The 25,276-nt window shown below is 42.0% G+C and overlaps 8 protein-coding genes across 8 annotated transcripts; 5 read left to right on the forward strand and 3 right to left on the reverse strand.

The window, feature by feature from the left end:
* Positions 1–122: 122 nt before the first annotated feature.
* On the reverse strand, positions 123–1,245 carry BCR41DRAFT_389539 (hypothetical protein). Its single transcript, XM_022028134.1, has 4 exons — positions 1,017–1,245; positions 800–856; positions 629–705; positions 123–530 (listed from the first exon to the last, which is right to left on the reverse strand). The coding sequence occupies exons 1-4, from the start codon at positions 1,185–1,187 to the stop codon at positions 203–205; spliced, it is 633 nt and encodes a 210-aa protein (XP_021877068.1). The 5' UTR covers positions 1,188–1,245; the 3' UTR covers positions 123–202.
* A 1,157-nt stretch (positions 1,246–2,402) lies between these two features.
* Positions 2,403–5,526, forward strand: BCR41DRAFT_341306 (hypothetical protein). Its single transcript, XM_022022234.1, has 5 exons — positions 2,403–2,593; positions 2,797–2,883; positions 3,062–3,326; positions 3,484–4,985; positions 5,095–5,526. The coding sequence occupies exons 1-5, from the start codon at positions 2,492–2,494 to the stop codon at positions 5,494–5,496; spliced, it is 2,358 nt and encodes a 785-aa protein (XP_021877069.1). The 5' UTR covers positions 2,403–2,491; the 3' UTR covers positions 5,497–5,526.
* A 53-nt stretch (positions 5,527–5,579) lies between these two features.
* Positions 5,580–8,338, reverse strand: BCR41DRAFT_361689 (hypothetical protein). The gene is made up of 5 exons (XM_022025586.1): positions 7,923–8,338; positions 7,587–7,792; positions 7,280–7,408; positions 6,240–7,131; positions 5,580–6,091 (listed from the first exon to the last, which is right to left on the reverse strand). The coding sequence occupies exons 1-5, from the start codon at positions 7,949–7,951 to the stop codon at positions 5,647–5,649; spliced, it is 1,701 nt and encodes a 566-aa protein (XP_021877070.1). The 5' UTR covers positions 7,952–8,338; the 3' UTR covers positions 5,580–5,646.
* An 888-nt stretch (positions 8,339–9,226) lies between these two features.
* On the forward strand, positions 9,227–13,904 carry BCR41DRAFT_400510 (hypothetical protein; the record flags this gene model as incomplete). The annotated part of the gene is made up of 6 exons (XM_022029144.1): positions 9,227–9,399; positions 9,669–10,023; positions 10,112–10,676; positions 10,780–11,114; positions 11,229–11,850; positions 11,974–13,904. The coding sequence occupies 6 exons, from the start codon at positions 9,227–9,229 to the stop codon at positions 13,902–13,904; spliced, it is 3,981 nt and encodes a 1,326-aa protein (XP_021877071.1).
* A 112-nt stretch (positions 13,905–14,016) lies between these two features.
* Positions 14,017–16,696, reverse strand: BCR41DRAFT_425451 (WD40-repeat-containing domain protein; the record flags this gene model as incomplete). The annotated part of the gene is made up of 7 exons (XM_022030588.1): positions 16,592–16,696; positions 16,268–16,492; positions 15,858–16,085; positions 15,180–15,743; positions 14,981–15,083; positions 14,582–14,826; positions 14,017–14,496 (listed from the first exon to the last, which is right to left on the reverse strand). The coding sequence occupies exons 1-7, from the start codon at positions 16,595–16,597 to the stop codon at positions 14,017–14,019; spliced, it is 1,851 nt and encodes a 616-aa protein (XP_021877072.1). The 5' UTR covers positions 16,598–16,696.
* Positions 16,697–17,022: 326 nt separating this feature from the next.
* On the forward strand, positions 17,023–18,374 carry BCR41DRAFT_378919 (RING/Ubox like zinc-binding domain-domain-containing protein; the record flags this gene model as incomplete). Its single annotated transcript, XM_022027183.1, has 5 exons — positions 17,023–17,115; positions 17,294–17,406; positions 17,514–17,664; positions 17,769–17,968; positions 18,239–18,374. The coding sequence occupies 5 exons, from the start codon at positions 17,023–17,025 to the stop codon at positions 18,372–18,374; spliced, it is 693 nt and encodes a 230-aa protein (XP_021877073.1).
* Positions 18,375–18,950: 576 nt separating this feature from the next.
* On the forward strand, positions 18,951–22,746 carry BCR41DRAFT_185134 (hypothetical protein). Its single transcript, XM_022019783.1, has 4 exons — positions 18,951–20,808; positions 20,965–21,094; positions 21,193–21,269; positions 21,374–22,746. The coding sequence occupies exons 1-4, from the start codon at positions 19,099–19,101 to the stop codon at positions 22,634–22,636; spliced, it is 3,180 nt and encodes a 1,059-aa protein (XP_021877074.1). The 5' UTR covers positions 18,951–19,098; the 3' UTR covers positions 22,637–22,746.
* Positions 22,747–23,177: 431 nt separating this feature from the next.
* Positions 23,178–24,908, forward strand: BCR41DRAFT_327568 (t-SNARE). Its single transcript, XM_022021659.1, has 5 exons — positions 23,178–23,410; positions 23,540–23,586; positions 23,685–23,891; positions 23,986–24,632; positions 24,723–24,908. The coding sequence occupies exons 1-5, from the start codon at positions 23,203–23,205 to the stop codon at positions 24,877–24,879; spliced, it is 1,266 nt and encodes a 421-aa protein (XP_021877075.1). The 5' UTR covers positions 23,178–23,202; the 3' UTR covers positions 24,880–24,908.
* Positions 24,909–25,276: the final 368 nt, after the last annotated feature.

Consider the following 25,276-nt stretch of genomic DNA (forward strand, 5'->3'; position numbering starts at 1 on the left):
TGTTTTTTTTTTGTTTTTTTTTTTTACTTTTTTATTCTATTTCTTATTGTTTGGGTTCCTCATCCAATTGTAATGCTGCTGCCCATATTCATCATGTATACAACGAAGAACAAATGAGCAAGAAAAACAAGACCTCCCAACTGTAATAAAACTTGTGCTTCAGAAATATATATATAAAAGCTGCTGCTTTTGTGTTTATTGTTTATAACCTCGTCATCACAAACTCCTTCCATTGATCAAGAGACCATCCACTGCTGATCGAATTCTCAACCAAGCCATCCCAGAGAACCGCGGGTGAAACGTGGATTCCATTTTGACGACCCAATTTGATAAAGTACTTGAGATCGTTTGTCACGCTGTTGCCTGTATTAGTAGCTTGAGCCAAAGTCTGAACAGGTGTGATATGGAGCAATTGAAGCAGAGCTTCTTCTGTGATAGATGAGGACGACTGAAGAGTTGAGATTGCAAGGGCAGCAAGAGTTTTGTATTGCTCAGAGCGGGTCTCGTTAACCACGATCTCGTCAAAATACCTTTGAAGAAAGAAAGCGTTAGTTCGTCGTTCTCGCTCCTGCTCCAATCTCACTTCCACACTTCTCTCTCGCTATTCATGGGAGCTAGGTAGACTTACGCCTTTTGATTGTTGAACAATGCGTTGCTGTATTCGGCAAATTGTAAAGGATCGATCTTTTCAACCGCAAGTGCAGCCTTTAAAATAAAACTCAGAATAAATGTTTGAATGTTTGTATCTCTGTAGCATGGCATGAGCAATAACATCAGAGGAGCTATGTTTGTTCTTTACCTCTGCAGTTAGAGTGGAAGCTGGATGCCAAGGTTGGATTTGATTCCTGACAATCAACTAAAAAAAGAGAAAAAAAAAAAAAAAAAAAAAAAAAAAAAAGAAAGAAGGAGAGAAAAAGAGCGGGGATGTTACTATATCGGTGTTCTTTGACCTTGATGAATAAAATGGCTGTGTGTCGTTTCCATTTTAAAGGGCTAAAGGATTGTATGCAATATACCTGAACCTGACCAGGATGCTCCTTCTCCAACCACGGAAGGACATTATGATACACCTGGTTCCAAATCTTGGCTGAAAACGGACAAACATAATCAAGATAGAACTCGAGCGTATGATGCGCGTCCGCCTTTCCAGAGATGCGGTGGCCGGAGAACTGTGGTGGTAATGACATGCTGGAATGAATGAGAATGAAAGAAGCGATTTGCGAACAAAAGCGAGGAAGAGAGAGAGAGCCTCTTCAGAAATGACGCGTTTCTTACAATTATAGCTTATTTATCATTGCCCAATAAACTGTCCTCATTTTCTAGGCGTTTAGTTTAGATTAATTAAACTGTCATTTATCAGTGATCCCAATGCCTTTTTTGCCTTACTCTCCATATTAAATGGATTCACGATGGATATTTTTCCTTGCCGCTTTTCACTACATTGAACTCCATTTTTTCAATCCTCCTCAACACTATTATTTTTTTCCTTGCCGAGACTTTGTCAGTGCAATAACCGTAGTAATATAGTATTCTATACGATCATGTATTCCCCATTCAACTTGCTTCGATATGCGATTGCCCCCATTGTCGTGTTATTATGCGTTATGGGGACCATGACCAATACAAGCTTCGCGATTTCACTTTCATTCGAGGCCATATCCAATGAAAGTCAACTCGAGTGTAGCCGTGGATCGCAGCATTTAAACGGTTCGAAAGATGTGTCTGCATCCCTAGAAAAACGTTTTGATGATAAAGAGGGCTACAGAGAGCACTGGTGCCATATACATTGCTGGGAGCGACGCTATATTAGAGCTGGTGGCTCGTTCTATGGACCCAATGGGTATGACGTATATAATCCTACTGCCAATTATCCTTCGAGAGGAAGGGAGATTTCAGGAGAGGGAGTAGGACAAGTTGGTCCATACAATGATGATTGTTGGGAGCTTTGTGGGGCGCCACCACCATGGTATTGGAGTGAAGCAAATATATCGTCTCAGACTGCAGGATTCCTTGCCAGATGGTCTGTTATGGCACTGGGGATGTTACTATTGGTGTTTTGGCAGAACATGTTTTGAGGGTTTTTCTTTTATGGGTAGCAACGTCTGGAGAAAGACTAGAGAATACGACACGCTTTGGATTGTTTGTATTGACTAATAAAATCCGCAACTATGAAATGTTTAATACAGTTGACAGTCAGCCAGTAAGTCATCAAGCCATTAAAGTCAAGTGGCGAGTGTAAATATCATGTAATATAATGTTCAACCTGGGGGGACATTTTTCCTTTTTCTAGCTGACACGTGATGCTCGTTCCATGTCCGGGCATTCTATGACTTCTTACTTGACGAACCTTAATCTTCTCCGGACCTTTTTTTTTTCTTCTTTCTCTCTAGTTCTCTCGTTATTGTTATCTCTCCTTTTGCTTCTCCTACACATTCATTTATCCACTTACTCATTTGCTCATTTATTTCGTTTTCTACATTAAACTACTACCATGTCATTCCCAAGCCTCGTCTCCGGCGGAGCAGAATGTGGGCCTGCTAACCCTATGAATGGACTGGTCAAGAACTTTTCTCAAGATAGAACCCTTCAACAGGTACTTTTTCTTCAACTCTCTTTCTCTTACATACGCCCACACCTATATGTTCAATGCTTCTCGGCTCACTGTCTTCAGCACTTTTCCTTGTGATCATTTCGATCATTTATTTCCTCAGTCGAACGTTTTGTAGTTCTATCTCCATTAATAAACTTCTTCTGTCACTTTCCCCGCATTTGTCTCTTTGACTTTGCATTGAATAGGAACGTTTTGCATCCGGTTCACAGCATGCCGGAAGCAGTTCCTCAGGTTTCCGAACGGCCCGTCCTAGGCAGCAAGGCCCAGACCAGGTAATAAAAGTTGATCATATCCGCTAATCATACTGGATTAGACGAACAAGCAGGAAGAAACATGATGCTGCGCAAAAAAAAAAAAGAGGCACTCACTCATTTGTATTTAATTTTTACTTTCGTTCTCTCTCTCTTTCCCCTGCTGATGATCTCTCTTACTTTCGGATTGATCTTTTAGTTTTCACAAGAGTTCTTACAGCAAGGTGCTGGCGGCTCACAGGATTTCTTTGAATTCAATGAAATGGGCAAGGAACTGGAGGGTATTCATCATGCTCAGATTGTTCCTGCACCCATGGGACCCGATTGGGCACTGGATTTTATGCAACAAAACGCTAGATCTCAGCATATCCCACCCGAGTTTCATAATGATACACAGCTCCAAGAGTTTGAAAGTGTGTTCAGAAACGCACAGCAGCAGCATCAGTATCAACCACAAATAGGAGGTATTTTTTTTTGTCTTTTAATATATATATTTGAAGTCTGTTTCCTTCCTTACTTCTTTCTCTCAACTGATCTATGGAATGAATCAAATGTTTAGTGATTTTTGTTGTTAAAGTATAATTGACGCACGTGAATTTTTTTAATATTTATTTTTTGCAGGTTGGCAAGCAGAATTTACTGCGTTTGAGCAACAACACGGTAGATTGGACCATGGACTGCAACCGGATCAAATTGAAGCCTTTGAACGAGCCTTTGAAGATGCCAAGAACGTCAGTCAATGGGAATCCGAGTTCAAGGCTGAGCATGGCATCACGATTGCTCCACAGAGCTGGGCTGAAGAGTTCACACAACAGGAGGGTGGTCTTCAAACCGATCAAGATAGTAAGGAAGCTCTTGCAAAAACTGCAGGATTATTGTTGGATTCTGTGGACACACAGGGCAATGAAAAGTTTAAAAACTCGTCCTTCATGAACTTTATCAGACGGCTGAGAGACCAAGAGGTTGCTATTGAAGGAAACAAGCTGGTTGAGCAAACAGCACCCGTTACTGCTACTGCAACAGCAGGAAGTGATTGGGCCGCTTCATTCAACCAACAACAAGATAGAGGCAAGGGCAAAGCAAAAGCTGCGGATTGGTCTTCAGAATTCCAAGAAAAGCAACAAGAAAACAGTGGTAGTACTTGGTCTACAGAGTTCGAGAAACGGATCGAGCAACATATAAAGAACAGAGAACCTGGTGGTATGTGGTCAAGCGAATTCGCCAAGCAGCAAGAAGCAGGCTGGGCAGAGGAGTTCGAAGGCGTCACAAGGGCTATGGGTGGAGGTGCAGGTGCAGGAGACTGGGCACAGCAGTTTAATGCTTCACGGAAAGAGACAGCACAAGACTGGGTCAACGAATTTACATCATCTAATGCGGCCGATGAGCTAGAACAGGCCTTTCAGCAACATCAGCAACAGGACCATGGTGAGAGCTGGGTTGAATCATATCGAAAGAATATTGCTCATCTGGCACAGGAGCCTGGAGACAAGGAGTGGGATTCGCTGCAAAAGGATTGGGAGAAGCAAGATGTCACTGGATTAGGGTATAGAGCCACAGATCCCCGGTATCGGACTTATGCCTTTGAGCAGAATAATCCTTACATGGTAGCCGATACAACAAAGTTGATGGATATAGCTGCCAGAGGCAATCTGACAGACTCAATCTTAGCTCTTGAAGCCGCAGTACAAAAGGACCCCACAGATGCGGCAGCATGGCATCAATTGGGATTGAGACAACAAGAGAATGAGCGTGAAACGATGGCTATCGCGGCGCTAGTCAAGGCAGTGGAGGCGAACCCCAAAGAGTTGAATGCCTGGTTGGCATTGGCAGTTTCATACACAAACGAGAACTGCAGGGTAGATGCATATGATGCCCTCCAGTCCTGGGTCGAGAATTCAGACCAGTATAAAGGCGTAAAGAACGCTGTCTCTGGAGGACAAGGTCGCTCTGCTCAAGAGAGGCATGAGTATGTTACTGGATTATTCTTGGAGGCTGCTAGAAGTAATCCAGGCGAGAACTTGGATCCAGATGTACAGATTGCACTCGGAATCTTGTTCAACGTCTCGGAGGAGTATGAGAAGGCTGTTGACTGCTTCCGTGCTGCCTTGAACCTTCGTCCCGATGTAAGTCTTTTTTTTTTTTTTTTTTTTTTTTTAAATATATATATATGAAAGGAAAGGATGGTTCTGACTTTTGTTATTTTTACTTTCCTGGGGGATTTTTTTTATCAAGGACTACATGCTCTGGAACAAATATGGCGCTACTCTTGCCAATTCTCACAACACGTCATCAGCAATTGAAGCTTACTTCAATGCTCTGAATATCAACCCTTCCTATATCCGCGCACGATACAATCTTGCGATCGCTTGCATCAATCTGGGTCAGCACCGCGAGGCTGCTGAGCATCTGTTGAGTGCATTGTCATTGCAGAATGCAGGGGACGCAGCACGGGGACTGATGGTGGGTGCTGCTTCAACAGCAGGTTCCCAGTCAGATGGTGGTATCGGCGGCATGTCCCAGAATGTATGGGAGACACTCAAGATGACCATGTACATGCTGGGCAGAGCAGATCTTGCACATCGTTGCGAAACCACAAGGGATCTTGATGCCTTCCGGAATGAGTTTGATTTTTAGAAAAATATATCGAACAATATTTAATAACAGTAATAGATAATAGAAATAACAAATAAAAAAAAAAAAAAAAAAAAAAAAAAGATGGAGCTATTCTGTAAATGAAGATTGCTGTGTAGTAGCAATTATGAATGTAATAAGTTGGAGTTTTTTTTAAGTTCTTCTTGAACGTCCAAACTCATCCAACTGCTCATTTGCAGGCAAACCCAATCGTGCTTCCAGTGCCTTCAGAGCCTCTTCTCTTTCTCTTCTATGATCTTTCCTTCCCCTTGTTCCAGGAGCGGAAGCTGATGCTCCTGCGAAAGTAGTTGAATCATCTATATGTCGTCCACGGTCACCTCGGTTGTCTCTTCGATTGCTCCGACCACTGCCTGTAGACGTTGTCTGAGATTCCGGTGGGAATTCTGAAAGAGTCTCACGTTCATAGAAATCACTATACAGCTTTGTCTTCGGAATAGCCTTTTCCCGACGTGAAAACGAGGACTCGAGTTCGGCTAAAAAGTCATCTGCATATTGATTGAGTCTGTTTTCGACGGCCGTATCATCAATAACACGATTGCCAAGACGCGATGAAATGTCGCCTCGTCGGCCCCGTTGCCTAAAAGGAGTTCACATAGATATTTATAAATGTAGAGGCCAAGAAAATAATATGAGCGATAAGTGAGTGTCATATAGACAAAAAACCATAAAAGATTTCAGGCACTTAACCATCAATGTAATAAATAACCTAAGTAATGATAACATACTCATATTCATCCATATGCGCGCGGCCTCTCGACTCTGGGGAACGACTTGCACGCTCACGGCGAAATGAAAATTCTGGGGACTGTGAGCCACGATCAAGCGACCTTGATCTCGAGCTTGAACGTGATCTGGACCTTGAGCCAGTCAGTCTCCTGTTGCGTGACCAAGAACGGTGACGAGTTGGGGATGGAGACAATGTTTCTCCATCCTCATACTTCCGGCGGAGACGACTAAAAGTAGTAATGCCACGTCCTCGGAGCCATACCTCTTCGTCATCTGCACGGCTACGGCGACCGTACCGTGAAGAGCCCATGCTATTTCTGTTGCTGTAGCTATTGGCCTGAGATGATCTAGATGATCTAATGCTGTCATTTTCCCGTCCATGGACTGCATAGTATTGACTCCTGGTTGCCGCTCCCTTTTCCTTGCGATCCATGTCTGTAGCATATCGCAAGAACAACCCCTTGTTGCTTTTAGCGACCGGTTGATTCTGATTTTGGTGGACAGGGATATAGTTTTTGGCACGCTGCAATCTGTTCTTAGATTTAGGTCCTTGAATCAGCGTAGGAGCAGATACGCCATTCACAACACCTTCATCTGGTCGAGTGGGTTCTACATCGCCATTACCATCGTCGTCCTCACCAAAGCTAACATTATTGTCAACCAATTGGAAGTAAAGAGCGCGTTTGGCTGAGAATTGATCTAGGAACACAACATTGCATGAAGAATCATCGATCCATTCCACATGACTGGGACCATAGGCTTCAAAGTATTTGAGGACATCTTGAGTAGACATTTCATCCGTGCCATAAAGATACACAGCCTCCGGACGGATAGTTGTAGTCCTTGGAGGCGTTTCTGGCAAGTTGTCAGGCCTAGTCCATTCCCCATCATCTAAGGCCATTACATTATTATTATCATCCGTATCATTCGTGTATAGATTGCAAAAATATATACTATCGAGTGTGTTCATCTAATTTTTTTTCTATAATCCACAAGGCCATTGAAGCTTTTTTTTTTTTTTTTTTTTTTTTTTTCTTACCGACATCCATACTAGTTCCGTTCTCGTCCATTGGATCGTTCTTTGGCGCCTCAGCTTGAGTAGCAGCTCCGAACCGCTGTGCACGGCTAGCCCTCTTTGCTTGCTCCTCCTTTGATAATGGATCAAACCCTATATATATTATTGTTATTGTTATTATTATTATTATTATTATTATTATTATTATTATTATTATGATGATGTAATATATTGTTAAAAAAAAAGAAAAAGAGAAGTTCGACAAAAAAGATCAAAAAACGAGGGCTGACAGTGCACTTTTTTCTTCTTGCTCTTATTTTTTTTTTATTACCTGTTACAAACCCTCCACTTTTGCTAGCATACTTATGTGGCATAATGTTGCTGCTGTTGTTGTTCAAGCGATTTGATCTAATATTGACGTTGTTGCTGTGGCGGCTACCATAAGTGTTAGATAAGGCCTGATCTAAACCTGGAGGTTCGGGACGTCGCTCATTCTGAAACCGTGTCGAGATGTCTCTTGTCTGTGCATCCAGTTCCCTGAAAGAAACACGAATGTAAAAGTTAAGTAAAGTACTTCTATACGTTGTATAAGCGATGGGTTTCGATCCTAGTGATCACCATCTAAATTGAACATTTATAAAAAACAGGGGAGAGTTTGCTAACTTACTGTTCCAGCTCTAGCATAGAGTTGTTCATGACTTCACTAGAGAGGACTGCTGGAGCAGAGTCAACAGGGCCCAATTCGATATCAATATCTCCCTCTGGAATGGCGAAGCGGTCCTACAGGATAGTGGTATGAGTGGAGGAAAAAGGTATGACGAGATAGAGGATGGGGAGGTGAAGGCGAAGGTAAAGGTGCATGAGCACCATTATCAATACACGCCATGGTTTTCCAATTGAATAGCTCCCGCCAACTTATGTCGCATGCAGATCCTTTTTAATAAGGTGCACACAATGCACTTTGTAAAAGTTGAGAGAGCCCTTACAGCGTCAAATTCCATGATGTTTTGGTGCTATTATTATTATATTATTCTTGTTATTGATGGACTTATTCTTAGGTTTGAACTTCTTCTTTGATTGTTGTCGTTACTAGATGAGCAAGCAGAAAAGCAGAGTAGAGATAGGCCATGTCTTCCCTTACTCTTCTTGCATGGAGCAATGTGGCTTTGTTTCTCATTTTATTTTTACATATTGACCTCGACTTCATAAGGAGTGAAGAATAGCCTAATCAAACCAGGGTTAATATTCAAAATAACTGACCTGTCGGTCAGCGTTTCCTTCTTTACTCCCATATTTTTGCTTATTTCTTATTACTCAAACTTTTTTTTTTTTTTTTTCCTGTATAGACGAGGAATATCTGGATTTCCTCAGGTAGATCAGCAATCCTGTCAAGGTTATTGACATATACTTCCAGTAATGGCTATAAAACGCTTGGCTGGGCGGTCTGGAAACTACCTAAGGGATATCCAATTGCAAATAAGCAGTTTCTAAACAGCAGTATGGACGAGGGTTGGGCTGGAAACGCAAAATTAGAGTGGTTAACGAGCACCAAAAAAGGAAATATAGAGAGTCAGGAAAATGTCTGTAGGACTAGTCAATTGAGTCGATGTTTGGAAATATTTCTGAAGCATCGAAATCATCTTTTTTTTTTTTTTTTTTTTTTTTTCATACTCACATTCAAGCCTAATCATTTTCTTCATTCAAAAATAAAACGAGGAGTTTCCATATAAACTAACTTCATACTGCGGTCAGTAGAGTAGAAGAAACAAGGAGAAAACAAGGGACACGCAGTGTAGGGTGAAGAGGCACGGATTTTTTTTCTTTTAAAAAAAAGGAGCAAGACATTCTTGGTCTCATAGCAATAAAGAACTAGCCGTGGAGAGATCAGAAGAAAGTCAGGTCGTGATGAAGCCATGGGCTATATTCAGTATCCTGGTGGCATCACTGGCATGTCAACTTGTAGGATTGATTATGTTTGCCAAAGGGTTCTTTCCTTACAAGGCTATTTCGACTTCGTTTGCGTCACTTAAAGATCTACCGCCTCCACCATTGATGACCTCAACAAATAAGCTTCAGAATGAAGTATATTCAATTAGACCACAGTTTGGGAAAGTCGTCCTTATGCTTGTGGACGCTCTCCGCAGGTAATGACTGGTTCCTTTCTACAACTATTCATTTAGTTTTTATTGTGCTTACCATCCGATTATCGCATCCTTAAAAAAAAAACTGAAAGATCTTTGGTGTTTCTTCTTTTGGAATCGTTTCTCATAGCGACTTTTTGTATGGAAACGATTCTGAGTTTCGATTTATGCAGAGGTTAGACAACTTATTACCATGAGGCACAGTGACTTTGCTTTTAATTGCACAGCCATTCACTTATCCTCACAAATCAATGGGTCTCATTATTCTATAGTCTGATCAACAGCCATAGAGCTATTCCATTTACAGCATTGGCCTCAGCCCCAACAGTAACGCTCCCTCGTCTCAAGGCATTGACGACAGGCACTGTTCCAGGTTTCCTGGACGCGGTCCTCAACATCGCAGAATCAGATCAATCATCTACATTGGCCTATCAAGATAACTGGATCGCCCAACTGGTTCGATCTCCTTCACAAAGACTGAATGCTAAAGAACCAGGGAATGGTTCGCATACAGATACAGACACAGGTAGAAGACGCAACATCGGCTTCTTCGGTGACGATACTTGGATCAAATTATTTCCAGACATGTTTTTTAGAACCGACGGCACCTCTTCGTTTTTCGCGATGGTAATAAATCAGCTTCTGTTACATACCATGGCGTCCTATCTCCCAGAAAACGAATGCAGCAATTTTTTAACTAGTTTCGTTTTTGCAGGATACAGTCGAGGTTGATAACAACGTAACACGGCATGTTGAGCCAGAACTAGCAAAGGATGATTGGGATGGCCTCATCTTTCATTATTTGGGTCTAGATCATGTTGGTCATTCTGGTGGACCCAAGTCTCCGTTGATGAAACCCAAACAAGCAGAAATGGACGCTATTGCTGAGACGATCTATAAAGCTTTAATAGAAAAAGACAATAGTAACAGTGGTATGGCACAACAACATGGATATGAACAGAAACAGGACCTTCCTACTTTATTCATTCTCTGTGGAGACCATGGCATGAATGAAGTTGGAAATCATGGTGGCTCTTCTAGAAGTGAGATTTCAACCTCATTTTTATTCATGAGCCCAAAGTTTGAAAGCCCTCAGGCTCGATCTGAGATCCGGAGAATGGTCGAACCATATCGCTCTCAGGAAGGTCGAGAAGAGTACCAGTACTATAAAAGCGTCAATCAAGTAGACTTGGTCCCCACACTTTCACTTCTGCTAGGACTTCCAATTCCCAAGAATAGTGTTGGCAAATTGATACCCGAGTTATTTTCCGGTCTTTCAGGTATTTTTTTTTATACTAAATATATATATATATAATATAGGTGAGAAGTATGGAATCAATGTAGCACGGCTCCCATGGTCTAATTTTTTTTATTCCATTTTAGAGGCGGAGAAACTTCGAGCGCTTCAAATCAATGCTTATCAAATGGCAGGTGTATTGAGGGCTATGTGGTCAGATTTTGAGGTGAATGATTCAGTGTTATCGAAGGATTACATAGATCCTGATTTGAAACTAGAGCAGGAGGGGGAGGAAATCAGGAAATCGACATGTTTACAAGAAAAATCCCAAAAAGCAACTCTAGCCTGCTGGTATCTTTCAGCGCTCACGAACCACGCTTCCTTCTTGGAGATAATGGATATGGGACAAAGTAAGAGTATCGTGTATCAAGACAGCATGCGCAATCTGACGGCTCAGGCCGCTGAACGGGCTTATAATAAGGTAATGGGGTGTATTCAAAGTGGACGAAAGTTTAGATGAATAATATCATTTGCTTTTAGTAGAAGTAAATAGACTTAAACAGCGATTTTTTTATTTTTTATTTTTTTTTATTAGTTTCTTGAAAATTCCAGCTCGATGCTGTCCACTGCCCTTAGCAAATACGATATGCCACTCCTGACAAATGGGTCATTGTTGATGGCGTTTGCTGTTGCAGGATTTATTTATTGCGCTATGCAAACAAATCTCGTTGAAGAGTTCAAGACATCGTGCCTTGAGCCTCACTTTCCTTCTCCTTCGAAGCCCCTTGCTACAGTGATTGCTTCTTCATCTCGCTTGGGGAGTAATAATTTGGTCCAGGATAATGACCCAACTGTTCGGAAGAAGAAAACCAAGCGTAACAAGAACGACATCAGCTGGCTCGTGGCGCGAGTCTTGTCTGTGATCATTCTGGCTCTTTATCTGATCACGTTGTTTGCATCAAGCTTTGTCGAGGAGGAACACCAGTTTTGGTACTTTTTCAACATGACTTGGTGGGCAATTCTTGGGCTCACTACCGCACGGCACCTTACAGTCCCCTCTACCGTCGCTAGTACCACTGCCAACACTGCAAGTTCAGCCTCAATCGATTACATGTCCACGACTTCAAGGAGCTCCTCATCATCTGCATTGATAGGCACAGGGTATTGCCTTCTTCAAATGGCTATTCTTCGTCTGCTCAGAAGCTGGAACCAGACAGGTAAATAACAATACTAAAAAAAGGCGAGGAATATCGATATTGAAGGCGCAAGGTACTTATAATTGTTATTATTATTATTATTATTATTATTATTATTATTATCATTTATATATGTTAAAAAAGGCCAAAAGTACGCCGATCAAATTGACCTGCGATATTACTTGAATTCCTCCTGGACAGGATTATCTTGGATCTTCTTCTGGACTACACTAATCATCACCGCAGTTTCGATGATTGTCCTTGTTTTCTCTGTACACTCTCCATCGTCGTTATTGCCTTTTGTATCCTCTCAACCCCAACAACGTCAAAAACAACAACAACGGCAACAGCCGTTATGGATAACAGGATTCATCAGTGTGGTTCAGGCCTTACTGGTAGTTTTGATTGTTCTTGTCTCACTTTGGATTGCTGTGTACAAGATGGACGTAGAGTCTACATGGTTTGGAGACGATACCATGGGCCACATTCATGCGGTCATGAGTACCTTATCATCTGTGGGTTATTCAGCGGTAAATATGGCTGCTGCTGGTGATGCTACTGAAGGCGAAGGCCTGAGAGAGCATACATTGATCATGTCAGGATATGAGATGGCCCGTGGATGCTATGCTGGCCTGGCTGCAGTCGTTATATTAAGTGGAGTATTGAAGGTGCTTTCGTCACTCAACCCTTTATCTCTGGGCTCAATCCAAGAGAACAAAATAGAGATATCAGACAAAGCAGAAGAGGATCACATTTTACAAGAGCAGGCAAAAACACTATTCGGGCCAGCTATGTTGCTTGGGTCAACAACTTTACTACTAATCCTGTTATCACGACGACATAATGCGCCACTGTTTCTGTTCTTTGGGATTCAGCTCTATTTCTATATCAACTGGATCAGTCTTATTCGTCGGCGCGATCCTATCTCTAAGATTCAAATATATGATGGCTCACAAAACGGAAAAGTTTATATTGAATATAATGATGAACCCGACAAGACACCTTTAAGAGCAGACGGCTGTGACCAGATGTCGCCGTTCACAACGACACCAAAAACAATACCAGCCCTGACTACTGCTGTAACGAAAGCAGCAGCGGCGACACCAATACCATTTATTGTAGAGACCGCTTCACTTCCAGTATTTAGGACGTTGCCCGCTCTGAATTCAATTCACAGCTGTACCATCATCCTCTGGATACTTTCCTCATTCTTTTTATTCGGAAACTCCAACTCTATCGCATCAATTGACATTTCGAATGCATATGTGGGGATCCAGGCGTATGATATTGTCCTGACAGGCGTGCTCACATTTATATCCAATTGGGCGGGCCCTATTTGGTGGTCTATTGCTGTTGTGTCGTTGATGAAGTGGGATTTAGAATTAGAAATGCGTTGGGCTATACAGAACAAAAAGATCATTCAAGCAGAAGACGAAGAGCGTGCTTGGAAGTCAATTGGCGGATGGAAAAGGCTTGATACGACTACATGGACTCGCAAGACCAAAAAAAGGATACAACTCTACAAGCAAGCAGTAGCCAAGCACCGAGAAGTAATGAAGAAACAGCTTGATGAACAACAACAGCAACAGCAAGCAAGAGAAGGAGTTGAGAACCGAGAGCCTATGGTCGAAAATAATCAGACGGATGGCTCTTCACCAAAGGACAAGGCGTCTGTGACCGAAGTTGGCACACCAACTGAATATGAACCACCAAAGGATTCAGAAGATGAGGAAGGCTTCGTTGTGTACGAAGGACAATTAGATACCATTGACTCTGATAGAAATTTCCTAGCATCCTCAGCGCCTGAAGCCTTTTGCCCACTCGCTCACTACCCTAGATTCCGGCGGCATATGGTTCGGATTAGAATGCTAGACCATCTTATTTTTACAAGCATTTTCTTTGGACTCACACTGTATGCCCTTTCCATTGCAGCGATTGTACTGAGACATCATTTGTTCATTTGGACAGTTTTCTCGCCCAAGGTGCTTTATCAGTTTGCATGGACAGTCCTCTACCAAATTGTGGTTCAGGTTCTGATTGTTGGTTGTATTATCTGGCCTGTTGTCTGGGTATAATAAACATGACACTGACTTTTTAATGATTCAAATCATGCATATCTCTTCAAATACCATTGTCATTCATCTGTTAAGAATGTCAATCTTTATTTTTATTTTTATTTTTATTTTTTTACTTTTTCCGTTTTGATGCTCGCTCATCTTCATCATCATCTTGATACACAGGTTTTGGCTGGTTCTTCTTATATGCTGGGGTGATCCATTGTGGATCTTTCTCAACCACATCTGCATATTTAAGTAACGCTGCTCTTGGATCTTCTTCACGCGTCATATCTTTGACAACATTTGTCAAAACATGCTGAATTGTACTGGAGCCGACCTTACCACCACGACCAGGCCCGGTCAAAGGCATTTCTGGACGATGGGAAGCCACAGGATCACTGCGCATTTTTTCTTGCTTTCTCTTGTTGGTCCGTGTCTTTTCTTCTCTGAACATGGGCAGCGCATGGGGTGTGATGATAGGTCGATCTATCTCATAATCATCTACAGCTCGTTTCTTGGGTGCCTTAGTTGCGCAGAGCAGTGCGCCTTTTGTTGATACTTCTGGATCATAATACACCCGAGCTGTTCCATCTGCGTTGCCAGCAATAATCTATGGTTTGTAGAATATTTTAATTAGTCGTCGCCTGTCACAGTTCTCCCGATGAGCAATGTGGCTTGCAGGATACCCATTTTACCTGATTCAATTTATCATGCCATAAGACTCTAACAACACTACTCTTGGATACACTGACAGTCCTGACAATCTCGAGATTTTCGCTATTCATCATGACGATTTTGCCATAACCTTCATTCTTTTTGACGCTCGTGCCTGTAAGAATAAGACGTTCATCTGGTGAAAAGATAACATTGACCTCTGAGTTCAATGTTGCCATATCCTCTGCGATTGACAAAGGGTGTTTGAGATTCCGAACATCCCATACTAAGTGATAAATAAACACATAGTGAGGTAAGGAAAAAAAAGTAAAGAAAGGGAAAAAAAAAAATTAGACAACAGGGCCACAGCAGTACATTGAGACAGCCCATTATTGGCGGAAGTAAGATCTATATGCAATCAATTTTTGGCTATTGCTTACATTTTACTGTGTCGTCGCCTCCACGACTGACCATCCGCTGGCTGTCTCTGGAGAATGTAATACATGAGGTCTCTGTACCCTTGACGTGGGCGTTTTCAATTGTCTAAATACAATAGTATAGATAGAAGGTTAGAAATAGGATAGGGAAATTATGTAATCATGAGCTGATGATCCACAAGCACATGTAAAATATACATACATGAGTGGATCGGAGAAATGGCCCTTTGCTGGGATAGAGTGAAATGGTGCCGTCTCCCGCAGCCCCAGCAATTATCTTGCCATCTGAGCTGTAGTTCACTGCAGTGACAGGTGTCCTTCCGCCTCGTTCTTTAGTCTTGTACGCAATAACATCTGCCTGTTTGCGAATATTTTCCACATCCCAGAGTCGAATAGAGCCGTCAGTTGAAGATGTGATGAATCTATCTCTGATAAATGGATGCCATGCGCCACTAGTCAAAGATGCAACATGTCCTGATGTCAAACGAAGGTCCCTTATATAAGGATCGCCCTTTTGGTATTCTGCAATCTCTATGCCATTACGATCATATAACCTTGCTTTGGCTTCTCCTGAAATGATCAAAATTTTGTCGCCAGTTGGAGAATACTTGAGATCATGGATTTGATGAGCTCCGCATGGTTCCATGGTCCTGAAAGGCTTGAACCGAGTATCCATTCCAGCGAAATCCCAAAAGCAGATGTTGAAATCATAGCTTCCAGTCACTAGTCTTACACCTGCAGGGTCTAACGCAATAGCTGACACTGTCTGGATATTGTCATTATATTGTAATGAGGCGAAATCGGTTATTTGTCATTTAATGTGGATAATGATTTACAAATTAAAATTCCTTTGCCTATTCATTTGTTTTTCGCCAATTACCTTGCTATGCTCGTTCAAGATAATTTCATGTGAGATAGGAAGAGTGGAAGAGCTAGGAAGGCTTGGCTCTCCTGCTTCGTCATCATCATCGTTACTATCATCGTTGCTATCATCGTCACTATTATCGTCTTTGACCTCGTTTGAAGTTGACACTTTGGTTCCTTTATTCTCCTGACTCGTGCTGGCCTTTGAGGAGCTTGCTTTTGACGTTGATGTTGCATTGTTATCCTAAAAAGTTAATACCGGTAAGAAAAGATTTGTTAAATCGACTATCTCAAGCATGATTGAACGTTTGTGCAATTCCGTTGATACTTTTAGACCGAAGAAACCGATCAGAGGAATAGGATCATAGGATCATATCTCATTCCCTTCTATCTTTTTCTTTCTGGAGCGAAAAAAGAAAAGTATACCTTGACTACATTGTCCAGATCTGCAGAGTGTTTCGTAGACTGTATTGTCTGAGGTGTGATGTCCTTGAATGGTTTTTGTTTCCCAAATGATGTAGGTACCATTGCTCGCAGTGCACTCATGTTATCATTGTCCTGGCCAGGATCCTTCCTGGACTCCACTTTAGCTTTCGGCTTGGCTGTGCTTTTTCCAAAAGATGTTGGAAAGAACTTTGCAAAGTCACTGTCCTACGATGTCAGTTGTGGTACAAATTGTCAGTTTTGTTGCAACATTTATCTTCATAGTTGGGATAGCTTTTTTTTTTTTTTTTTTTTTTCCTCACGTACATCCATTTGGTGCTTAGTTTAAACGTTAAAGAGAATGAAGAGAGTGAAGAGAGTGAAGAGAGTGAAGAGAGTGAAGAGAGTGAAGAAAATGTTTTTTATTTAGTGACGTAGGTAGGATGGATGTGAAATATACTAAAAAATAAATTTGACTTTTCGTCTCCCATCGCTTTTACATTTTTCATCATCTCTTTCGCCACAGATCTCTCTTTTTGCCTTTTTGCCATCTATACACAAGGAAAACAAGGAAAAGAAAAAATAATAAAAGATAAACACAGCTTTTCTGTATTGGTCTGAATTAGAAAAAAAAAAAAAAAAATACAGAAATCCATTTGCCATCATTTGTCAAAAACAAAAAACAACTTTTTAAGCTACTGCCTCCTCACCTTCACACTCAACAACAACACTCCCTTTGCTACAACTGTATAAGCATGATGTTCGATGAAGAAGATTTCGATTGCCCTTTGTGCATGGAGGAGCTCGACATCTCGGATAGAAATTTCCGTCCCTGCCCGTGCGGCTATCAGGTACACACATTGTCGGTTGTCAAGGAACAGCAACAAAATAGAAAGGATATCTTTTTTTTTGCTTCACTTTTCAATCTGCATTCAAAGCAATCATGAAAATAATCAGAAAGACTATATGAGTGAGGATGGGTGGCCGCAAGTCTCATAAAGTGATTTCTTTTTTACATATAATTATCAGATCTGTCGTTTCTGCTGGCATCACATTAAGGAAGACTTAAATGGGCGTTGTCCAGCCTGCAGGAGAATATACTCGGAGGAAACTGTTCAATTCACGCCCATCTCTGCTGATGAGTAAGTGTTTTTCATCCAATTGGCCTTATTTCTTCTAGTAACAGGAGACCAAGCCAACTTTGTTGTACTAAATCAGCATTCTTTTTTCTTATATAACCTAACTGCAGACTAACGATGATCAAGAATGAAAAGAAAGCAAAGGAGCGCGAGAAAAAGGAGATGGAAGCCATGAATAGGAAGCATCTTTCTAACATGCGTGTGGTCCAGAAGAGCCTAGTGTATGTGATTGGTCTCCCTGCTAAACTTGCCAACGATGAGGTGAGACCAAGATCTAAACTAATACCTTTTTGATTCTAAGATGTCAATTTACACAATCACTGTCTCACAAATTGACACAAAGCGATTTTTTAAATTTTTATCAGCATACATTAAGGCAACATGAGTATTTTGGACAATATGGCAAGATTGCCAAGGTCGTAATCAACCGGAGAAATGCCACAACATCGTCAGGATCTTTAGGTCAAGGCAGTGTGGGTGTATACATTACGTATGTGCGGAAGGAAGATGCCACAAAGGCAATAGCAGCAATTGACGGTAGTGTTTGGGATGGCAAAATCTTGAGGTAAGAGTTCCCAAGTGTTTGTCAACTTGCTATAAATATTCTGAAGAACCTAAATATCATGGAGAGACAGGACCCATGGACGGAATTACCTGCGGGTCGAAAGCAAGATGTATCCGTACAGTTTGCAAAGCTTTTTCTTTTTACTTTTTTATTCTTCCTAATTTGCAGCTACTTGGCTTTCACTTTTTTTTCTCCGTCACATGCACCTAAGCTTGATTATAATCAGGACCTGATGTGAGGATTTTGTTCATCCACTTTTCTTTTCTCTAGGGCATCATACGGAACCACAAAGTACTGTACTTATTACCTTCGTGGCATGACCTGTCAAAACCCAGGATGCATGTATTTGCACGAGCCTGGAGAGGATGCTGATAGCTTCACTAAAGAAGATCTTGCAGTGGGGTAAAAATTTTATTTCTTTATATTCATATGATACTTAAGTTATCAAATTACGTTCTGAAGACAAGTACTAATTGCTTAATAACATTATATAACTTTCATGTTTCTCAAAATAGCAAGCACCATCATCATGATCACAGTTCATCTCATGATTCATACGGTCATAAGCATAATAACTCCGGACGCCCATCCGTGCCTACTCATGGATCAGGTCCATCTTTAACGCCAAAGTCAAGGCCAGCGACAGTGTCATCTTTCCACTCAAATGCATCGTCACTTTCAGATTGGCCAGCACCAGGAGGCGACAGACCTTCGCATGATGACAAGGAAAAGGAAAAAGATAAAGATAAAGACAAAGAAGAAGAAGTGTCGCTTCTCCCAGCAACAGCCTCCTGGGCAAAGATAGGTAGCAATCCATCAACACCAACTCTAAATAATACTGCGGCTCGGAAGTTAGAAGGCCCTCCACCTTTGCGGCCAAAGGGGTCAGTATCCTCAATGATTACAGGAGCTGTTGTCAACAATGTGAAGCGGAAAGAGATCAATTATGTTAGAGATGGACCCCTTATAGATGGTGAGTCATTTTTATTGCTGGTATTTTCATTTAAACGTGTTTATTTTCTTAGTATATGGCTTTTATGGCTCATAATTAAACTTTAATGTAAAATCTTGTATCAGATTCACCTACACCAGCAGAGGCATTAGCTCTTGAAGCAGCGGCCAGACAACAGATGCTTCAAGAGCAGCGACAGCTTCAAGAACAACAACGGAAGCAACAATTGCTCTTACAGAAGCAACAACAAGAGGCAGAGCAACAAGCAGAATTACTTAAACAAAAACTTAAAAAGCAAAGGGAGCTGGAGCTGGAACAAGAGCAGCTGGAACTGCAGAAAAAGAAGCAACAGCAGGAGATGGAGTTGAAATTGCAAAAGCAGAAAGAGAAGGAGCAGCAGCGAAAGGAACAGGAACGACTAGAGCAGCTGCAAAGAGAAAAGGAGGAACAGGAAAAGGCTCGCAGAGAGAAGGAGTTAAAAGAGGAACAAGAACGCAAGGAGCAGAAAGAGCGGCAAGAAAGAGAGGAGAAAGAACGGTTAGAAAAGGAAAGATTAGAGAAAGAAAGATTAGAGAAAGAAAGATTAGAGAAAGAAAGATTAGAGAAAGAAAGATTAGAGAAAGAAAGACTGCAAAAAGAACAAGAACGAGAAGAGAGAGAGCGGAAGGAAAGAGAGGAACGAGAAAAGCAGGAACGGGAAGAGCAGGAGCGAAAAGACAAAGAAGCTCGCGAGGAGCAACAGAGAAAGGAGCGTGAGGAGCAATTGAGAAAAGAACGTGAAGAACAATTGAGGAAAGAACGCGAAGAACAAGAGAAAATGGAACGTGAGGAACGTGAGGAGCGAGAGAGGAAGGAGCGTGAAGAGCAAGAGAGGAAGGAACGTGAGGAACGTGAGCATCATAAGAAGCAGGCGCAGTTGGTACAGAACCAGCCCGTACTTCCCTTGGGCTCATTCACGTTCAATCCAGATGCGTCACTAGCAACTCTTCCTGCGGCTTTTAGCAACCCAGATGGAGACTCTGCAATCCGTCCCGAAGTGGCTGGCCCATTCGGTTTGGACTCGTTAGTTCTCTCAAGCTTCCCTCTCTCACCCACACACTATACTGGCTCCTTCAATCCATTTTCATTAGAGGATGAGCCTCTCATGCGCAGACCCACCGCATCATCAGCTAGGTCATATCTCGATGATTCGGATTACGATCCTACCATGGGTCACAATCGTCCTTTGGGACCTCCTATCCCAGGCAAGCCAAGGCAGGCTTCTCGGTTTGGATTTGCTATTGACCATCAGTACTCAGACTCGCTTGCGCGCGAAGAGCAATCCGATAGGACAGCCAACGTACAATCAATGCAGGATGGCTTCCGAGCACTTTTTCCTAATGTTAATATCAGCTTTGGTCAGTCCAATAACGCATTGCCACATAATCAACACCAGCAACAGTTGCATTCCTTACATCAACAGCATCATCAACCTCAGCATCAGCTCCAATACCAAGTTCCATCTATTCCTAACCATTCAGATGTCCAAAATGCCAACATGTGGACTAGCAGTGATAAGCAAGAGAGTGCTGTCTTCCAGAGGAGCATGAATCAGCTTAATATAGACCGGATGCTTGCAATCCCTAATCCTCGTATGGCAGAGTATCACCAACAACATTCACAACAGCACAATGGACCTCCAGGCTTGGCGCACAGCAACATGACACCAACTATGATGAAGTCTCCCCCCCCAGGCTTAGAGAACTTTGCGCGCTGGCCCTTACCCCACCACCACCACCAGCAGCAGCAACAGCAGCAACAGTTTCAACAGCATTTGCAAATGCAAATGCAGCAGGCACAGCGCCCTCATCAAGACTCTCGACTTGGCAATTGGACATCAGACAATAATGTGGGTAGTCAGAACCTGGGAAATCGTAATAGTCAAGATAACGCACAGGACTTTTTTGGAGCCTTCTTGAAGGCAGCTGCAGCTGCTCCTCCTTCAACCCATCAGTCTTCTCCTATTACTAACTCAACGGGTCTTTCTACCTCGATGGCTTTTCAGGATCCTGCCATCATGTCGGCCCGAATCTCATCTTCAAACATCTCTAGACAACCACTTGTAGAAACACTCCAGCCGTCTTACACAGTAGCGCCTGGTACATTTAATTCCATGGGCTATGGCCCTGGTTCGGGTATGATTTTTGAATCTGATGACAGCATTTTGTTCAGCGTTGGACAGAGGATCGGAATATTTAATTTACATTCTTTTCGCCTTGTATTTGCCTTCTAGACATGGCTGGTAGGGCTGGCCTTAACCATACTAGTTCGCCTCTTCAACAGTTCGGATTGGGACCAAAGCGCATGGAGGTATTTTTTTTTTTTTTTTTTTTTGATATTGCTTGATTTCATTGCGGCTTTTAATATGTCCGTTTATTGGATTTTTGAATTATCGTATCCTGTTGGGTTCTTAGAATTACCCCCCAATTAAACCCAATGGTATGGAACCCTACCCTATGGTGTTCGGACTGGGAGAATCACCTCTAATGAATACAATTAACTCGGCAGCATCGGCGCGAGCCGCCAAGGTTAAATCAGACCTACTTATGGGATTAAATGCAGGGATCCGACCTGACCGGCTTAATATGAAGGATCAATCCTTACAATCTCAAACACAACAATACACTCAACTGACAGATGAGCACAACAACATACTTAATAGCCTTAACGGTGGACTGAGGACAGGCTCTCCCATTGATGGCAACGCAAACAGCGGCGCGCCTCCTATCAGTGGTGAATACTCCGGCGTGAGTAGTGGGTTCGCGAGCACTAGTTTGAATACACCCATGATTTCCTTGCCCCTGTCTTCTACTCCTTTAACGACATCATCAGCTGCTATCTCGGTCTCCGGTCCCCCTCCCGGGCTCAGTCTGCCAACCGTCAACAGTAATAACGCCGCCGACAGCAATAGTAGTAAGGACAACGATAATAATGTCAATGACAACAGCAACGGTGGAAATGGGAGTACTGTGGCTACATCATATATGAATATCACCGGCCCAAACAACAATAACACTAATACCACTAAGCCAATTGATATTGCAAGCATGATGAGTGTTCTGGATTTTTTTGGCTCTTCAACTTCCGTGGCAATGTCATCGCCAAACAATTGGGTACCTTCCGCGGCTAATGGTACTGGATTGATTGGACATCACTATCAACAGCAACAACATCAGCAACAACATCAGCAACACCATCCACATCGACCTCGAGATATGACGTTTATTCAAGGAGGACCAGGGTTATTGCCCAATCGCGAGTCTTTTCAGACAGGACTAGGGTTCGGTATGGACGCTGGACAGCATCCTCAGCAACATCAGTTCCAACATCAGGCACAGTTGCAGCACCATTTTCTTCAGCGACAGCACCAACAGCACCAACAGCACCAACAGCAGCAGCAGCAGCAGCGGATGCTTGGTAACTTGGATATGATAAACGGAACGGGGTACGGCAATGGCCCGGGAAACGACAGTAATGGAAGCAACACCAATACTAACACCGCAGAATCAACTCCACAATTAAGTCATGTTAGTGAATCAGATGTCAGTGCTGCAGCGAATGCGCGAAGTGTTGAAGATCTGGAGCTTCAAGTGATCAATGCAAAGATGGAGACTCAGATGTTGGAGAACCAACTCAATGCAGTGATCAAGCGTAATCGTCGTAAGCTCTATGCCTAAAATGATATACTAGTAGGAAGTCTCAAATAAAATAAAGATTACTACCCATAGAAGCCCATCCAAAGATCTGTTACCTTCTGAGATTATGGCTCACTACCGAGAAATCCAATGCAATTAAAAATATGATTTGATGCTCTCTGTTATTATATTTTTTAAGTTGTATTATTGTTAGAGACGATCCATTGCTTTTGCCTTGAAGTATGTACAAAAATGCTAGCATTCAGCTCAGCCATGAGAACTACGAAAATAGGAGACTCGCTGTTCTTTCATGCTTGCCTTGCGTTGCTTCTCCCCTTGGATGTCATTTCTCTTATTTGGTATTTTATGACTTTGCAGTGCATCCTGATCCGAAAGTGGTCTCGACATGTCTGTCAAGTTAACACAGTTGTCCAGGATACAGAAGAGAGAGCCCATTGGTAGACGTTATGTGAATCCGCTTTAATGTTACACGTAGAAAATTCAAAAAAAAAAAAAAACGTGATTTTGTAAAAGTTTAGAGAACTCCACAGACGCCGTGTTTCTTGTTCCATTGTTCATCAGTTCTGCAAGCAAATTAGCACATTATCATGGACAGGACTGCAGAATACAAAGCAGCGGTCAGCTCATTGCTCAATAGAGGTACACCCTCTCGACAGCACCACAGTAATGCATATAGTAATCATCCTGCACGTAAGGGGAAGGAAGCTGCAGCCTATGCAGAATTCTCCAAATTGGCTTCATCCATCGGACATGACATCAAAGAAACCTCAGAGAAATTGGAGAAGTTGAAAAAATGCAAGTACCACAAGTCTTATTCATCAGAATATATCTGAGTCAACCCTTTCATTCGAGGATATGAAGTATTCAACTCTTTCAGTCAAATTAAAGCTTTTCGTTATCCAACTTTATTTTATATATCGATAGTGGTCAAAAGAAAAGCACTTTTTGACGATCGACCTGTTGAAATCTCGGTATGGAGGAAGCATGTGTAAAGCATGCGTGGAAGACCAGGCAGAGAGATAAATGAACTACCTCCTAATTTCTAACTTTAATTTCTTCGCATTGGTAGGAATTGACCTACGTTATCAAGCAGGATCTTTCACGTCTCAATGCTCAAACAATGGCACTTCAGAAACACGTCCGAGCTACAGCTGCCAAAGCCAACCGATCCACACGTCAAATGGACGAACACTCAACTAATTTGGTCATCATCTTGCAGTCACGACTTGCTAACACGAGTATGGGCTTTAAAGAAGCGTTGGAAATCAGATCAGAGGTATAGTTAAGAATAAAAAAAGAGGAGGGGGAAAGGGGGATTTATTTCAATGCTCTGTTTGTATTGACTTCCGTTGAAAATAATTTTATACTAGAGTATGCAAGCGTCGAAAAAGAGACAGGATCAGCTCTTACAGTCTGGACAGCCACATCCAGGGCAGTCTCCGCCTCAGGGGTTTGCAGGGCAACAACAGAATGGACACCAACAATCGCTACAACTTCCTCAGACAGGAATTCTGTCATCTCTTCGTAATACTACAAAATCACCTATTGGACTTGTCCCGACGTCTGCGTCACCGCCTCAGGCCTTTAGTAGCTACACCAATGATCATAGCAATAATATACCCCAGAGTGGAAGGACATCTCCATTCATGCAACCCTTACCAAGTAATCCCAATCAGCTACCTTTATCATCAGTATCATCTCAATCATCGCCATATCAACAATATCAAATAAGTGGGTCTTCTGATATAGACCCATATAGTGGTAGTAGTATGCACAGAAGGAAAGGTAGAACAGATGACTATCATGGACAAAGCCAGCACTATTATGAGGATGATTCAGAGTCTGCAGGACCAGCGTCAATGCTATTCCAACAGCAACAGCATGCACCCCATGTAGAACAATATGTCCAAAATAGGTCAACTGCCATCGAAGCCGTAGAATCGACGCTCCAGGAACTTGGAGGAATCTTTCAACAACTAGCGCAGATGGTTGCAGAGCAACGAGATACTATCCAAAGGTAAAAAAAAAAAAAAAAAAAAAAAAGTGGATTTATCTTACAGATCATAGAAAGCATTTCACTGACATGAACTTTCTTCTTGATGAATAGGATTGAGGCAAATACAGATGATATTGAGCTTAACATTAATGAGGCACAGAATCAGCTTCTTCGCTACTATCGCAACATTTCATCCGATCGATGGCTAATGATCAAGCTCTTTTTAACCATTATCTTTGTGTTTCTAGTTATGTCGCTACTCTCTTAATAATAATGATAATGATAACGACAATGGTGTAATAAAAATTAAAATAAAAATAAAAGTTAAAATAAAATGAAATAAAAAGAAATAAAAAAAAAAAAGCTATCCTGAACAAAGCAACGTTTGTATTCGCGAATTGACGCCCAGATAGGTAAACGGAGATTTAAAATAGGCAGAGTATACCCAATCATCATTGGTGAAGAGAAAGAAAGAGTTGAAAGCATGATTCTAAAGGCCGTACATACTAATAGTGAATGAATAACAAAGAGTCTGCTATTTATCCATATAATGCTTATAATAATCAGTTGCTGCCGCATCTTCTCCCAACATTCTTTCCTTTCAGACTTCTGATGTAATCAAGTCTTGGAATGTTTTGATCTGGTAGCCGGATTGCTGGAAATTG

This window comes from Lobosporangium transversale (assembly GCF_002105155.1).
Source record: "Lobosporangium transversale strain NRRL 3116 chromosome Unknown BCR41scaffold_50, whole genome shotgun sequence".
NCBI lineage: Eukaryota > Fungi > Mortierellomycota > Mortierellomycetes > Mortierellales > Mortierellaceae > Lobosporangium > Lobosporangium transversale.

Excerpts from the sequence above, each read along its gene's own strand:
- BCR41DRAFT_361689 (XM_022025586.1), bottom strand. The coding sequence starts at position 7,951 with ATGAACAACTCTATGCTAGAGCTGGAACA. Across the intron at positions 7,793-7,922 it reads TCTATGCTAGAGCTGGAACA|GGAACTGGATGCACAGACAA; the intron begins GTAAGTTAGCAA and ends TGTTTCTTTCAG. Across the intron at positions 6,092-6,239 it reads GCGCATATGGATGAATATGA|GCAACGGGGCCGACGAGGCG; the intron begins GTATGTTATCAT and ends AACTCCTTTTAG.
- BCR41DRAFT_389539 (XM_022028134.1), bottom strand. The coding sequence starts at position 1,187 with ATGTCATTACCACCACAGTTCTCCGGCCACCGCATCTCTGGAAAGGCG. Across the intron at positions 857-1,016 it reads AGCATCCTGGTCAGGTTCAG|TTGATTGTCAGGAATCAAAT; the intron begins GTATATTGCATA and ends CTCTTTTTTTAG. Across the intron at positions 531-628 it reads TTGTTCAACAATCAAAAGGC|GTATTTTGACGAGATCGTGG; the intron begins GTAAGTCTACCT and ends CTTTCTTCAAAG.
- BCR41DRAFT_327568 (XM_022021659.1), top strand. The coding sequence starts at position 23,203 with ATGGACAGGACTGCAGAATACAAAGCAGCGGTCAGCTCATTGCTCAAT. Across the intron at positions 23,411-23,539 it reads ATTGGAGAAGTTGAAAAAAT|TGGTCAAAAGAAAAGCACTT; the intron begins GCAAGTACCACA and ends ATATATCGATAG. Across the intron at positions 23,892-23,985 it reads CGTTGGAAATCAGATCAGAG|AGTATGCAAGCGTCGAAAAA; the intron begins GTATAGTTAAGA and ends ATTTTATACTAG.
- BCR41DRAFT_185134 (XM_022019783.1), top strand. The coding sequence starts at position 19,099 with ATGCTTCAAGAGCAGCGACAGCTTCAAGAACAACAACGGAAGCAACAA. Across the intron at positions 20,809-20,964 it reads ATTGGACATCAGACAATAAT|GATCCTGCCATCATGTCGGC; the intron begins GTGGGTAGTCAG and ends ATGGCTTTTCAG. Across the intron at positions 21,270-21,373 it reads TGGGACCAAAGCGCATGGAG|AATTACCCCCCAATTAAACC; the intron begins GTATTTTTTTTT and ends TTGGGTTCTTAG.
- BCR41DRAFT_341306 (XM_022022234.1), top strand. The coding sequence starts at position 2,492 with ATGTCATTCCCAAGCCTCGTCTCCGGCGGAGCAGAATGTGGGCCTGCT. Across the intron at positions 2,884-3,061 it reads GGCAGCAAGGCCCAGACCAG|TTTTCACAAGAGTTCTTACA; the intron begins GTAATAAAAGTT and ends TTGATCTTTTAG. Across the intron at positions 4,986-5,094 it reads CCTTGAACCTTCGTCCCGAT|GACTACATGCTCTGGAACAA; the intron begins GTAAGTCTTTTT and ends TTTTTTATCAAG.